The sequence below is a fragment of the Hemitrygon akajei genome, chromosome 32, assembly GCF_048418815.1.
Source record: "Hemitrygon akajei chromosome 32, sHemAka1.3, whole genome shotgun sequence".
NCBI classification, from domain to species: Eukaryota; Metazoa; Chordata; class Chondrichthyes; order Myliobatiformes; family Dasyatidae; genus Hemitrygon; species Hemitrygon akajei.
Window position 1 is genome coordinate 20,074,164 of NC_133155.1, and position 13,734 is coordinate 20,087,897.

The window sequence follows — 13,734 nt, forward strand, 5'->3', positions numbered from 1 at the left end:
TTCTTTGCTAAGCAGAATGTTGGTTTAGGATCTTAGAAAATGTTAGTAACAATTGCAAAGCTTTTTGAAATTATTCTTATTTTGGTCTTATTGTTGAAGGAATGCAGCGTTCAGAGGAAAAGAAAATTTGTAAACATACTTGCAATACAAACACTCATCAAGGCAATTAGATGTTCCTCTTTGGTGCTTGGGAATCTTTTACTGTGAGGGCAGTTAACACAAGCAGATGTAATGTTGCTTTCAAAGAGGAATTGAAAAGATACTTGAGGAAGAAAAGAATGCATAACTTAAGGGAAAGATATAAGAAATGGAGCTGACTAGATTGTACCTGTGGAAGACCAGCATGGGTTTGATGAGCCAAATGATTCATACTGTAATGATTCCATGATTCTTTTCTATAAATTGTGTAAAGCATCACTTTGATGAAGCATGAGAAAATAAAGGGGAAAACCATAACATAGGCCACCTGGAATGTCACCCATTGTTTGGAAGCATGCAACAAGTACTTAAAGGAAGAATACTACAGTTAGGTAAAGAACCATTGTTCATACTTCAGGACTTCAGAAACCAGAAAGAAGTACTTACTGAGAATATCTCTGGGAATGACAATAATCTAACATGTGGTAGTCAGCATCATTGCAGAATAGAGAGTCCACATGACCAAACTTTTTGGTTCATCCTGAGGAATGTTTCTGTCAGGTAATTGTGATTTTCAACTTTGAAGAAGTATTCTCTCAACTCAAAGAATGGAGGTTTCTTGTTAAGATTTTAGAGAGGATAAAATGTTGGCTGAGGGATAGAACACAACTATGTACGCATTTGTTAGGAAAGTGATATAGAGTTAGAAAAGAATTGATTGGGTGACAACTTTCTCCGTGACCATGTGGGTTTCCTCCAAATGCTCCAATTTCCTCCCGCATTCCAAAGGTGTATGGTTAGGGTTAAGGTTAGTGGGTTAGAAGGCTATGGGCATGTTATGTTGGCACCAGAAGCATGGCTTCACTTGTGGGCTGCCCCCAGCATAATCCTCAGACTGTGTTGGTCTTTGACACAAATGGCACATTTCACTCTATGTTGCAATGTACATGTGACAAATAAAGATAATCTTTAGTCTTCAACTTTTGAATTTTGAAAACCAATGTAAATTAATTATATTTGTTTATGGAAGAGAGCTGGGAATCATAACCATTCTAGGGAGGCTATGGAACTATTACCAAATAAGGTGCATTTTTGCAGGAGTTCTCCAGACTGCTATCCCTTTGGTAGAAGAGTCTGGGATGCACCAGAGTAACAGTGCCAGAGTAAGGGCCATTCTGTGAAAGTCCCTTTGATTTGACCGTTGAATGCAGGGGAAATCAATGTGAAAAATGGCTCTTGCAAATTCATCCATTTCGGTGATGGGGGACAAGTGAAATTTTATGAAGGCAAATGCAGAGGGAATGACATTGAACAAAACTAATGAAACTTGTGCTTTTAAAGATTTAGCTGAGTGCCTCTGCTGCCGAGGACATGACAGGCTAAATGGTCTGTTTCCAAACTCTCTGACTTCTGTGTTAATTGAAGACCCATCCTGTGAGTCAGCATTGAAAAGGATTGATTTAGAAAATGATGTTCAGCTGCTCTGAAAGTAGGATGAGGTGTAACAATTTAATACTAGTAAAAGCTACAGTAAATTCAAGATAATTGCTAGGAACTTTTTCTTCATATAAAACAGAATAGATCTCTGAGCAAAAAAAAGTAAAATGAAGGTCCATCTATACCATGTCTCTCACAGTATCAGGATGTCTCAGAATGCTTCAGATCCAATGAAGTGAATTTTGAGAAAAGAGACTTTTGCAATGGTGCTGATTTGAGCATAGAAAGTTCTCATGAACAGCAAAGTCAAGATAGTGAGATTAATTATTTAGGTAATGTTGGGTTGTGATAGACGCTTCCTTTCTAGGTCTCATAATTTGCTGGTCCTGCTTTCTCAGCACAGCAGCTGCCACTTGTAAGATGAAACAATTGTAAGTAAACTTCCAACTAATACTGCTTTGTTTAGCTTCTGGTTGTAAATGGGAGTCAGTCTTCATTTCTTAACAGGTAAGTCAAATGCTAATCAGCTTGAATTTAAAGCAATCACTCTCTATCCATGGCCTCCTCTATTGTCAAAATGAATCCAAACTCAGGCTGGAGGAACAACACCTTATATACCGGCTGGGTAGCCTCCAACCTGATGGCATGAACATTGACTTCTCTAACTTCCGTTAGTGCCTCTCCTCCCCTTCTTACCCCATCCCTGACATATTTAGTTGTTTGCCTGTTCTCCATCTCCCTCTGGTGCTCCCCCCACTTTCTTTCTCCTGAGGCCTCCCGTCCCATGATCCTTTCCCTTCTCCAGCTCTGTATCACTTTCGCCAATCACCTTTCCAGCTCTTAGCTTCATCCCACCCCCTCCGGTCTTCTCCTATCATTTCGCATTTCCCCCTCCCCCCACTACTTTCAAATCTCTTACTATCTTTCCTTTCAGTTAGGCCTGACGAAGGGTCTCGGCCCGAAACGTCGACAGTGTTTCTCCCTACAGATGCTGCCTGGCCTGCTGTGTTCCACCAGCATTTTGTGTGTGTTGTTGTTTGAATTTCCAGCATCTGCAGATTTCCTCTTGTTTACTCTCTATAAGAGCAGTTTTGCAAACAAGCGCCATATATTGGCAAACATTCTGTCTGTCAGAAGTAAGATGTAGCTCACTATACCTGCTTTATTCCTGCTTGAGAGATGCAGTTTATGCCAATGAGTTGTTTAATTTGGGTTGTTTAAACAGATAGGTTGACTAAGTTGCTTAGTTCAATGAAGCTTGCAGACCAGACTGATAATAAAATTTAGCATATCAAAGAACTAATCTATTAATCTTGGGAGCTTTGTGTTCTCAAGGAAGTTAGCTTTACAGCATTAGTTGTGAACTGTCAACATTAAGGTGAGAACTGTGTTTCCAAGAGTATTTTAGACTTCTGAAAAGGATATCTGAGAAAATACCATGTGAAGTCACTCAACAGTTAAAGAATCAGTACAAATATAGAGAGCTCTTTAGGCCTATTAGGAATGGGGTAAGAAACAGCAAGAAATGTGGAAGAAACATGGGGTGAACTAGAATCCATTCTTCTGGTTTCGATTTCTGCAAAGGATAATTCATTTGCCTACATCTTTGGTATGTCTGTTTAGTTTATATGAATTGTACTTGTGATTTGTGAAGCCTTTGTAATTTATCCTTTGTATTGGTGTTTGGGAAATACGTTGTGTTTTAGAAATGTTTTGTAATTTGGAAATGTTTATGATGGAAATCCTCTGTGAGTTTTAAATGTGTTTTAAAAATGTTGTTTGGATTTAAACTTGAATCACTGAACATAATTGAATAAACTGTCTTTTAAACCATTTTGTTAGCTAGAAGTATTCTCTCCTTTGTATGGAGAGGGGACTGTCTGCTCAAATTGTGGGTAATGGCAGCTAAGCTTGCCATGAAGAATAAACAGGTAAGTGAACTAGTCTTTGACAATTGCATAGTTACAATATTATCTCCTTTTGAGCAAGAGTACCCATGGCGATCTATCTCTCATGGGGCATAAGGATTTTGTTTGTTTTGCTGAGCAAAGGCAATAACATCACAGGGCGTAAACAGCAAAAAGCTCTGGAGCCATGTGTACAGATGAGTCAAATCCAATTAATTATCAACCTAATGAGCAGGGCTGCCAAAAAAAATGGGAAAAGATTGATTTAGTTACTGATGATAGTAATACTTATTAAGTTACATTCCATCATTGGGGAGTTCTAAAACCACCATCCATCCAGCTGATATGGTTGAATCCTGTGTATTTTGAAGTAGGATACCATGATTCAAAAGTATTCCATCACCCTAACTATTCATTGGCATTCATTTCAAGATGACTGGAATATAAGAGCAAGGATGTAAGGCTAAGGTTTTACATAAGGCATTGGTCAGACTGCACTTTGTGCATTGTGAGTCACTTTCAGCCCCTTTTATAAGAAAAGATGTGTTAGCAATGGAGAGGGTCCAGAGGAGGTTCAGGAGTAAGATTCCAGGAATGAATCCTATATGAGGAGTGTTTGATGGCTCTGGGCCTGTGGTCCAGGAGTTTAGAAGAATGAGGAGGGACTCTCATTGAAACTTTTTGAATATTGCTAGGTCTAGATAGAGTGGATGTGGAGAGGATGTTTGAGCAGAGTTGTGGAGGAATTTCCTCAGCCAAAAGGTGGTGAATATGTGGAATTCATTACCACGGACGGCTGTGGAAGCTAAATTATTGGGTATATTTAAAGTGGAGTTTGACAGGTTCTTGATTAATAAGGGTTTCTGAAGTTATGGGCGGAAGGCAGGAGACTGGGTTGATAATAAATCAGTCATGATGGAGAGCAGAGTCAATGGACCAAATGGCCTATGATTTATTTTGTTTAGAGATACGGCACAAAACAAGCCCTTCCAGCCCAACGAGCCGCAAAGCCAGCAAACCACCTATGCCTTATGGTCCTATTGTCCATGCAAGAATGCTATCTAAGCAAATCAGCTAGATGTTGGCAAATAACATTAAAGTTTAACTAGAAGAGTCACACGGGGTGCCACTGTAGTGTAGCGGTTAGCGCGACGCTATTTCATCTTGGGGCTTTGGAGTTCTGAGTTCAATCTCAGTGTCCTCTGTAAGGAGTTTACATCCTCCCCGTGGAATGCATGGGTTTTCCCTGGGTGCTGTGGTTTCTCCCCACAGTTCAAAGGTGTACCTGGTAAGTTAATTGGTCATTTTAATCTGATCCATAATTAGGTTAGGACTATATCATGGTTATTCGGGGTTGCTGGGTGGCGCAGCGCTCAATAAGTAAATAAATAATTATTTCAGAAGCTAATCTGAGACTGTAATTAACTCATTTCATGTGTGATCCTTGCAGTCAGTGAAAGAAACAACTTCGTTCTTTTGGTGTTTCTCTGAATGAAAGCTTCTATGTCGGAGGGGTTAATATATTAACAGTCGAGAGCACCACTGACACTGGCAATCTCAGACACTCTTCTGAAGGAACTGGTTGCCAATTAGCAGGCCAGCTGGGAAAAGAGGTGTTTAAAGTATTGGTTGCATGAGATAATAAAATAGATTCCACAAAATAACATGGTTTGTCTTGTTTCTTAAGTTTTATTTTGATCAGCAGTTCAAAAGACATTGAGAATTTAACATTATCAGATAATACAAAACATATTAACTAATGCAGAATGTAATCAAATCATGTCCCTACTTTCCACAGTTTAGTGAAATGGCTGCAATTGTGCCCAGAGTTTGAAGTAAAAATCTTAATTGAGAGGTATCAACTCAGATCATGAAAGTCAAATGGCACCCACTGCCATTTTCATCTCCAGATGATTTGTGCAAGACACAATCAACAAACCAGGTTTCACACTTAAGCTCAAATCTTGTATCTCTGTCAGTTTTGTTCTCGTTCTTTTGCTGATTATGGTGTTGTTAGCTGACAGGAAAAAATGCTGGAAATGTGCTGTTTATGTTGTATTTTGTAATGCATTTTGATTGTAGGCCCCACCTTAGGCCTTAATACAAACTAGACAATGAACGAGTCTGTAAATAAAATTAATAATTTTCCTTTAAAATGGGCTGCAGTGCTAACATTTCCCCTCTCAGTCCTGTTGAGTATTATTTAGGATCACAGCTTTTATGTTATGAAATTTTAAATCTTCAGGTACTTACAGAAATGCCCATGGATGACCAATGTTACAGTACATATCCAGTTTGAGAAACGATAAATTAACTGCACATTATGATTTAAAAAATGAAGAATTTGATTTCAACGGCACATTGCACAAAGCAGTAAGTAAACGCGTTTGGAATTGAGGGAAAGACAAAAGTTGAGGGCTTATGAACAGTAAGCATGCTCATAAATGATGAATAACACACATGACTGAGGCAGAGGGTTTGAATATCTGAGACAAGAGAAAGTTTGTTGTTGTATTTTGAATTAGTTTATAAATCCATTTTTTTCACCAAAGTCCCAGTTTCTTTTAAATGAAGTCATTACCTTCTATTTTTTTTCCTCAGTACAACTCATTTACTACTTATTGAGAGTGTAAAGATCACAACAAATAAATTGTATGTACACTACTTTAAGATATCTCTCCTTACTACAAATTAATCAATTACTACACTATACAATGAATCCAATCAGTAATAAAAAAATGCTTTCAGCAGAATGGCTTCTTGATCATCAATTCTCCTCATAAGCTTGCACAAGTTTGGAGCCTGCTGGGGCATGGATCTCCCATAAACGCCAAAAAAAAATGTGTGATTGTGGAGAGCTCGAACGCATTCATTGCATGACTTTAAAGAAGTGTTAAGTACATGTTCCAAAAGCTTACACAATTCCTCAAAGTTTCTAATGCATGCCATAGAGAAAATATTCATTGCGATATTCATTGCCGATTCCATTTAGATTTTAGTTATATTGCAGATTTCCTCAATTAGGAATGTGAGGAATTAGAAGATGCACTCACTTACAGTCATTAGATAGAATTTTGCCTGTCACTTGACAGAATGTGTGTGAGACCACCTGTCATAATCTGTTGCTAACAATGGGATATTTTTTGGTTTATCAGAGCTAATAAATAAATCTATTCGTACCAGGTTTGGTGTATTTATGTCATTATGTTGTTTATTGTTGCATGATTATTGTTAGTTGGATGCTAAGGTATTCCCAGATTTGACTGAAGTACACTTACTTGTTGATCCTTTAAGAGTGTCAAAATGCGAAGGAGAAAGTTGATATCAAATTGAGCTTGAGGAGCAACTCACCTTAATGTATTCTTGTAAGCCTTCCAGTAGTTGGTTTCAAAACAGCGTTAACAAAGGCTTGTCAACAGTTGTGCCTCACACACTCTAGAATCTCAATTGGGAAATGTCACAACAGAGGTACCCAAGCAGAAGGATGAGAAAAATATTTCCAAAATGAGTGCCAAAGAGCGGAAAAAAAATAAATAAACCGTCACTGTTCCTTGACCAAATCTTTCTTTAGGATTGCTGGCATATGTTACAGGAATGCTATTCGTTCCAAATATAATTAAATAAAACCCAAAGGATGGGCTGGATAACTCAGAGTGATCAAAAATCATTGCTCTCGCAATTAGTCCCAGAACACTGCTTCTCCTTAGAACTTCTCCTAGGTACAGTAAGTGGGAAATAAATTACAAAGTATAGTGATAACTTCGTTCAGTGTTCTAGTTAAAAAACACATGCTTATCTTCAATTTAGCGCGGTCATATCATCATAACACTGCACTTAAATGATTCCGTACATTAGATCACATTAGATGCAGGCTTTCTTACACATTTTTGCCCCTAGATGACTGAAAACCTTCTAAAAAGACTGCACAAAACACCACCATTCTGAAATATTAATCACGCTATAATTAGCGTTCAGCTCAAATCAGATTGTGACATCATCTTGCCGTCTCCTACTGCTTTGGCTGCTGGCCGGACTAACGGGCCTGGGTGTTTGAATTGTGGTTTGGTCTGCTTTGTCAGGGATCTTCCTCAAGAGGTTATATGGCATGCTATTGAACTTCTGGTCTGCCAGTCTTTGTTCTGTAGTGTAGTTTGTCCAGTTCTGCTCAGAGGAGGACTTATTGCAGCTCTGGTAGTGCCCATGATTCCCTTCTACAGCTGTGTACATGTAGTCCACAGGCATTGATTCCTTTTCCATATAGGCACCCCCTGGGAAGTCGGAAGGTTTTAGGTAGATCTGTTTATAGGAGTTGGTCTGAACATTTCTGATAATACACTTGCCAATGAGCTGGAGTATTTCCAGAAGGTTTAGCAGGAGTGACATCACTGATACTGCAAACATAAACAAAATGAAAATGGACTTCTCTGTAGGACGAGAGATGAAACAATCCACTTTATGTGGGCAGGGTTGTCGAACACAGACATAAATTGCAGGCATTACGAAGCCATATAAGTACCACTGCCCAAAGCAAAAACTCAGTTCAAATATCATTTTGGAGACAATACTTAATGTGTAGGTGCACATTAGTGCTCCTTTAATTTTGATTTTTCCTGACTCGTCGATACCGTACTTCTGCTTCTTTCTTTCGATCTCTTTGACAATGAGGTCAGTTTGGCTGTCTTTGCTTGGCTGGGACCGCAGTGCTTCTTCTTTCTGCTTGAGCTTCTCCTCTTTCCGTGATATGTGCAACACATGGCCTAGGTAGATAAGTGTCGGCGTTGACACAAAGAGGATCTGCAACACCCAGTAGCGGACGTGAGAGATTGGAAAAGCCTTGTCATAGCAGACATTCTCACAGCCTGGCTGCGCTGTGTTGCAATTAAAATCTGACTGCTCATCGCCCCAGACGTACTCTGCAGCCGTGCCCAGAATGAGAATCCGAAAGATGAAGAGAACGGTGAGCCAGATTTTGCCGATCACAGTTGAATGTTCCTGTACTTCATCGAGGAGTTTTTCCAAGAAGCTCCAGTCTCCCATCTTCTCAGGTTTCCTGTCTGTTAATCAAAAGACAGTTATTCTTTGCTGGTACAATGACATTTCAGACTTTCAGACCAGAAGTTTGCTGGGTTTCGAGTACGATTTGCTTGTTACTACTAATGTTTTAACATTAGGTTTAACTACCAGAACATGCTGGTAAATGGGATTAGAATATGTAAGTACCTCTTGGTTGGTACCTATATATTCTATTATGACCCATGATTTAGTGGACTGAAGGGTTTATTTCTGTGGTTTAGGTCTCTATAACTCTATAACTCACAGGGGTAAATTTTAATGTTTTATTGTAAAGCAGGGACACTGACTTAATGTGCTAACTAAGCTTTCATTTCATCGAATGTTCCATTTTGCCACCGAGACCGTAAAAGCATTTGGTTACTGGTTACCAAATCTAGAGTACAAGTGTAGATTATATTATTTCATTTGAAACTCTGGAGCAGTCCAGCTGCAATAAATTTGACAAAGAAAGCCTTGTGCCCGTTTAGTTCAAAACTGTTATTGCCTTTGCATCAAGAACAATGGTCAAAAATTTTTTAAATGATTCAGTTCCTAAAATACTTGTAGGCTAGAGTTTTAGATTTCCACTACTCATCTTGATTTCGCTTCAAAGCCATTGAGTTCTGATTTTGACTGGATTGCCTCTTAACCTGCCAAATTTGGAAGAATGCAAACCAAGATAACATTAAGCATCCTTCTGAGGTAACAATTTCAGTTCTATAATTTTGGTGACTCTACACTGATGTAGAATTAATTTCAAGTACAGTGTATGACATGTACAACGAGGGATTCTGCTCCTTGCTGCAGGACCGTCCGTATATTTTTAAATATAGCTCATTAGAAGATTTCTAATTTAGGAGATCTTAGGAGGAGAATTTCAGGTTCATGGATTCCTTCTCAGTTTTTTTATGGGGTCAGCTAAAAGAATGTAATACTCTTACAATATTGAATCATTGATCTACACAATAATCTGGCATCAGTAACCCTACGCAGACAGAACAGAGGTCAGGATTGAATTTGGTCCTCACATCTCCGGTGACCCGGATTGAACCTGACTTCTGGTGCTGTCTGCAGGGAGTTTTCACGTCCTCTCTGTGACTATACAATTTCCTCTGGGTGCTCCAGTTCCATCCCATTTCCAAAGATGTGTGGGTTGGTAGGTTAATTTGCCGCTGTAAATTACCCCAACTCTGTAGGTGGGTGGTGGAATTTGGGAAGAATAACATGAAATGAATGTAAATTGGTGCCTGACTGTTTCAATGGAATTAGCTTGGACAAAAGATCTTTTGCCGTGCTGCCTGACCCTGTGACCTTGGGAGTTTCTATGACTTCTACAAAATTTATTATCTAGAAATCAAGACTTTGTCAATGAATCATCAAAAGCTTTCACATTCTGCAGGTCATTCATGTGAATGATAATTACTGTTAAAATACTTTATTGTGCATGAATTCAGATTATTTGTCACTTTTAATATTGATGGTTCACATTTTTATTTCAGTTTTGCATCAAGAAGAAAAAGATATGACATCAGGGAGTCTACAGGTCAAATGAGACCCCGGTAAACTTTGTACAGACATGACATCTTGGGGTTGAGTGGGATCTGGGATCAGCCTTGATGGAATGGCGGAGCAGACTTAATGTGCTGAATGGCCTAATTCTGCTCCTATGTCTTATAACATCCCAATGAGAAAATCAAATTGCAGCAGTTACTGGATTAGCCATACTAGTTGTAGCTCTGATGTAATTATATACTTAGTTACAGCCTTTAAATCGAATGCACTGAGATGGCATGTACAGCCAAACAACCAAGAGGGGCTCATTTTGTAATGGCTTCAGGGTAGTGACTCCTGTGTGCACCATTCCGATTTGCAAGCTTTTCTCATGGCAAGATAGCCAAATCCAATGAGCACCACTTGGTTATGGGAATAAAAAATAACTGCTTGTTTTACCTCTTGAAAAATGATAGGTTAGGCGATGAAATTTGATTACCTCCGTTGTGCTATTAAATATGAATCAAACATTGTGGTACCGATCTTTGAATTTATTTTAAGCGGAACTTAAAAAGATATCATGAATAATTGGAGAAAAATACGCTGGTCACCTGCACTTGAATCACACTTTAGTCTCTGCTGCCTTTCTTTGTATTTCCCACAATTTTATTTATGTATTTATTTCTTGAGATACAGCGTGCATTAGGCCCTTCCAGCCCTTCGAGCCGTGTCACCCAGCAATCCCCTAGTTTAACCCTAGCCTAATCACTGGACAATTTACAATGATCAATTAACCTTTCAACCAGTATGTGGGAGAAAACTGGAGCACCCAGAGGAAACCCACGTGGTCACATGGAGAAGGTACAAACTCCTTGCAGGCAGCGCAGTGAAATTTTTATGCCAAGGGTCTACTCCATTCCCTAACTATCTCCATCTCCTGGGGCTCTTTTCAGTCAACTGGATGCCATTTCTGAGGATCTGTAAAGCATTAGTATATTTTTTTCTGAGGAGGAGGTAATGCACTGAAGTTCCAAATCTTCCTGATTATAAACAGTGTAACTGTATAATTGACAAGCAGGTGATCTGACAGCACTGCAATTGAATTTGGATGTCATTGTAAAATTACAGAGTGTGACATAGAGAAGAAGGCCAGGCAGCTTACTATGATTTTGTCAGTTCTTGGAATCCAGATCCAGGTATAATCCAGATACCTGGTCTTTCCCCAAAGCCCCGCTGTTCTTTCCAAGTCAGTCACCTTTACAATTCTCATTAGAAAGATATTTCTGAATTCAATTCCACACATTTTCAGGTAGTTAACTGCAGATCTTAGCAACATGGAAGATTTTAAAAAATTTTCTTCATATTATCTTTGATTCCTTTTGTATTTAGATAAACCCAGTAATTGTAATCACCAACATCAATTGCTTCTTATTTATTCCCTCAAAGCAATTTAACTTTTCAAACACTTCAGTCCAATTTCCTCTTCTGGTTCATTTTATCTAAAGGGAACAACTTATCTAATTTATCCACATATTTCTGAACCAGAGAGCATCTTTGAAAGCATATAATTGATAGGATAACCACAGTTCTTGTGTCTGAGTCTGGCTCTTCTACTACTGTTAGGTACTGAACTGTTGTTTACAGAAGGTTACAGAGGAAGGGTTCATCAGGCGTGATGATAAAAAGACGGTCAGAGATGCCAATGTGATGTATCCCATGGCACAATAACATTGCAATACGAACTGTATAGCTTGCCTGGTGGAAACCCTGAACTGTTGAGACATGAAGGCTTGAGGATAACTCTAACATAACAATGTGCTTGAATGGTGTTCCAGGTGAAAAGAGTCTGCTTCATAAAAGCCTCATTGAAACTAGGAGATTTACTCCTGAGTGAGTTTTTCCTCTAACATCTTCCTACGGATGGATCTTCTGCTGTTGAATTCCAAGACCTAATCTTGGAACTATGCCATTTTCTCACAAGATGTGTGAAGATCTATGAGATGCTAACGGTTCCTTAACAATTGATGATTCTCAGTAACCCCCTCTACTCCACAACTACTCAGATATTCCATCATGTGTGATGGCTGGATCTCCAAGTGAATGAGCTGACTTTATGGAATGGCTGGAGATTGATTCGTGACTTTCAATACAAACGCTGCTGAGCTGGATCCATATCAACTCAGGTCCCCCTCTAATACCCCAGTTCAGAGCTGAAAAGTTAATGCCTTCATATACCTGTGTAAATGGAGTTGCTTTCAGCAAGAAAAAAAAGGCAACTATAATATGTCAAATATTATTACTTGCAGAGATGGGAAGTCTTCACAGCAGGATACATGGATGAATAAAGAAATTCAATATATGACATTTACTTTGCTGTAACAGTCGATAAGATACTAACTGATCATATCTGCAGTTGGACTGTTGCAATATCCGTTAATTATAATCTATTGGTTTCCCTGTCTCTTACTGTTGGTAATTGTCACAAGGCACAGGCACAAGATCTGCGTTATCCTTTGCTGAGAAAGAAATCTTTCTGACAGAAACCATCATCTCTCAGGGAATCCCATCTGTCCCTGTAAACCATTTCTCAGAAACTTTCAGCAAGTCCCGCTAACTTCCTACGAACTTATGCTCAAAATATTTAACAAGTATCTGTCACTCTCTTGTTACAGCCCAGAAGTTTTTGTTAATCTAAAGTACACAAACACAAAAAAAAGAAGTGTCAGTTCATCAAGGAAGCTAGCAAGTACAGACACATCTGAGACACCTTGAGACTCTCGCACTGGTCTGAGGCGCTAGGAGCACCAGTTTCTTACATTGAATCACAGAAACTAAAATAAAAGCCTAACAATTTCAGTGACAGCAAATAATCTGCAAAAACACCTCAACATGCAAAACAACTGAGAAAGTACAGCCATGGAGTTTCTATTTTATCTCTTCCTGTCGCATAGATATAAATAACTATCATGGCATTCGCCCTTTAAATATTTGCTGTACAATGGAAAACCGGCATTGAAAAGAAAGAAATTAATTGAAACTTAAATTCTGTGAATATATACGATATCATCTTTCTCCTTTTGAGAATTCTCCTCTTAATTAAACTATAAGTGCTCTCTTTTGTTGAACATGCCATCTCTCACTAATTTTCTAGGGAGGGGAATTAAATGACTTACCAACAGTAAATTTTGAGAGAGAGAGACAGAGAGAAACACACACACACGCGTGTGAAACTCTGTAACCTGACACTCGTCCTTCAGAGATGAAATGCTCCACTAACAAAGTTCTTCAGAGTTGAAGTATTTAAAGGGAAACTCCTCAGCGTCATCGCTGATGTGTACTGCTGGATCAAAATTAATACTGTGTTAGGAGGGACATGTAGTTCAGTACGGTCGTATAGTCTGGCAAAGCTGACTGCTCCCAACGACAGGAAGGAAATGACCTCTATTAACAACATTGCTGTCTACTTTTCTCAGGACTGCAGTTCCAGTATTCCAGCTAGATGACACAACAGCAAAAGAAGGCATCTGCTAGTATAAGTCTCATAATCAGCAGGTCAGTCTGCATCACACCATAAATGTGTGCTTCACTTAAAGGAAAAATGAGGTGTGCGCACAAGTGTACCAGGCTCCTGTGATTTTATTTCAATTAGTTTTTGGAGTTACAATACATAATAGTGGCAACGAGGAAGTTTCAAAATGAACCTGAGATG

The 13,734-nt window shown here is 38.9% G+C and overlaps 1 protein-coding gene and 1 long non-coding RNA gene across 2 annotated transcripts in view; one reads left to right on the top strand and one right to left on the bottom strand.

Annotated features, from left to right (window-relative positions):
• Positions 1-5,151: 5,151 nt before the first annotated feature.
• On the bottom strand, positions 5,152-13,381 carry LOC140719608 (gap junction alpha-4 protein-like). Its single transcript, XM_073034318.1, has 2 exons — positions 13,199-13,381; positions 5,152-8,536 (listed from the first exon to the last, which is right to left on the bottom strand). The coding sequence occupies exon 2, from the start codon at positions 8,517-8,519 to the stop codon at positions 7,464-7,466; it is 1,056 nt and encodes a 351-aa protein (XP_072890419.1). The 5' UTR covers positions 8,520-8,536; positions 13,199-13,381; the 3' UTR covers positions 5,152-7,463.
• Positions 13,382-13,411: 30 nt separating this feature from the next.
• LOC140719610 (uncharacterized) overlaps positions 13,412-13,734 on the top strand; it is a 127,177-nt gene continuing 126,854 nt past the window's right edge. Inside the window, exon 1 of the long non-coding RNA XR_012096957.1 lies at positions 13,412-13,577. This is a non-coding gene — a long non-coding RNA (uncharacterized lncRNA). The remainder of the gene's footprint in view (positions 13,578-13,734) is intronic.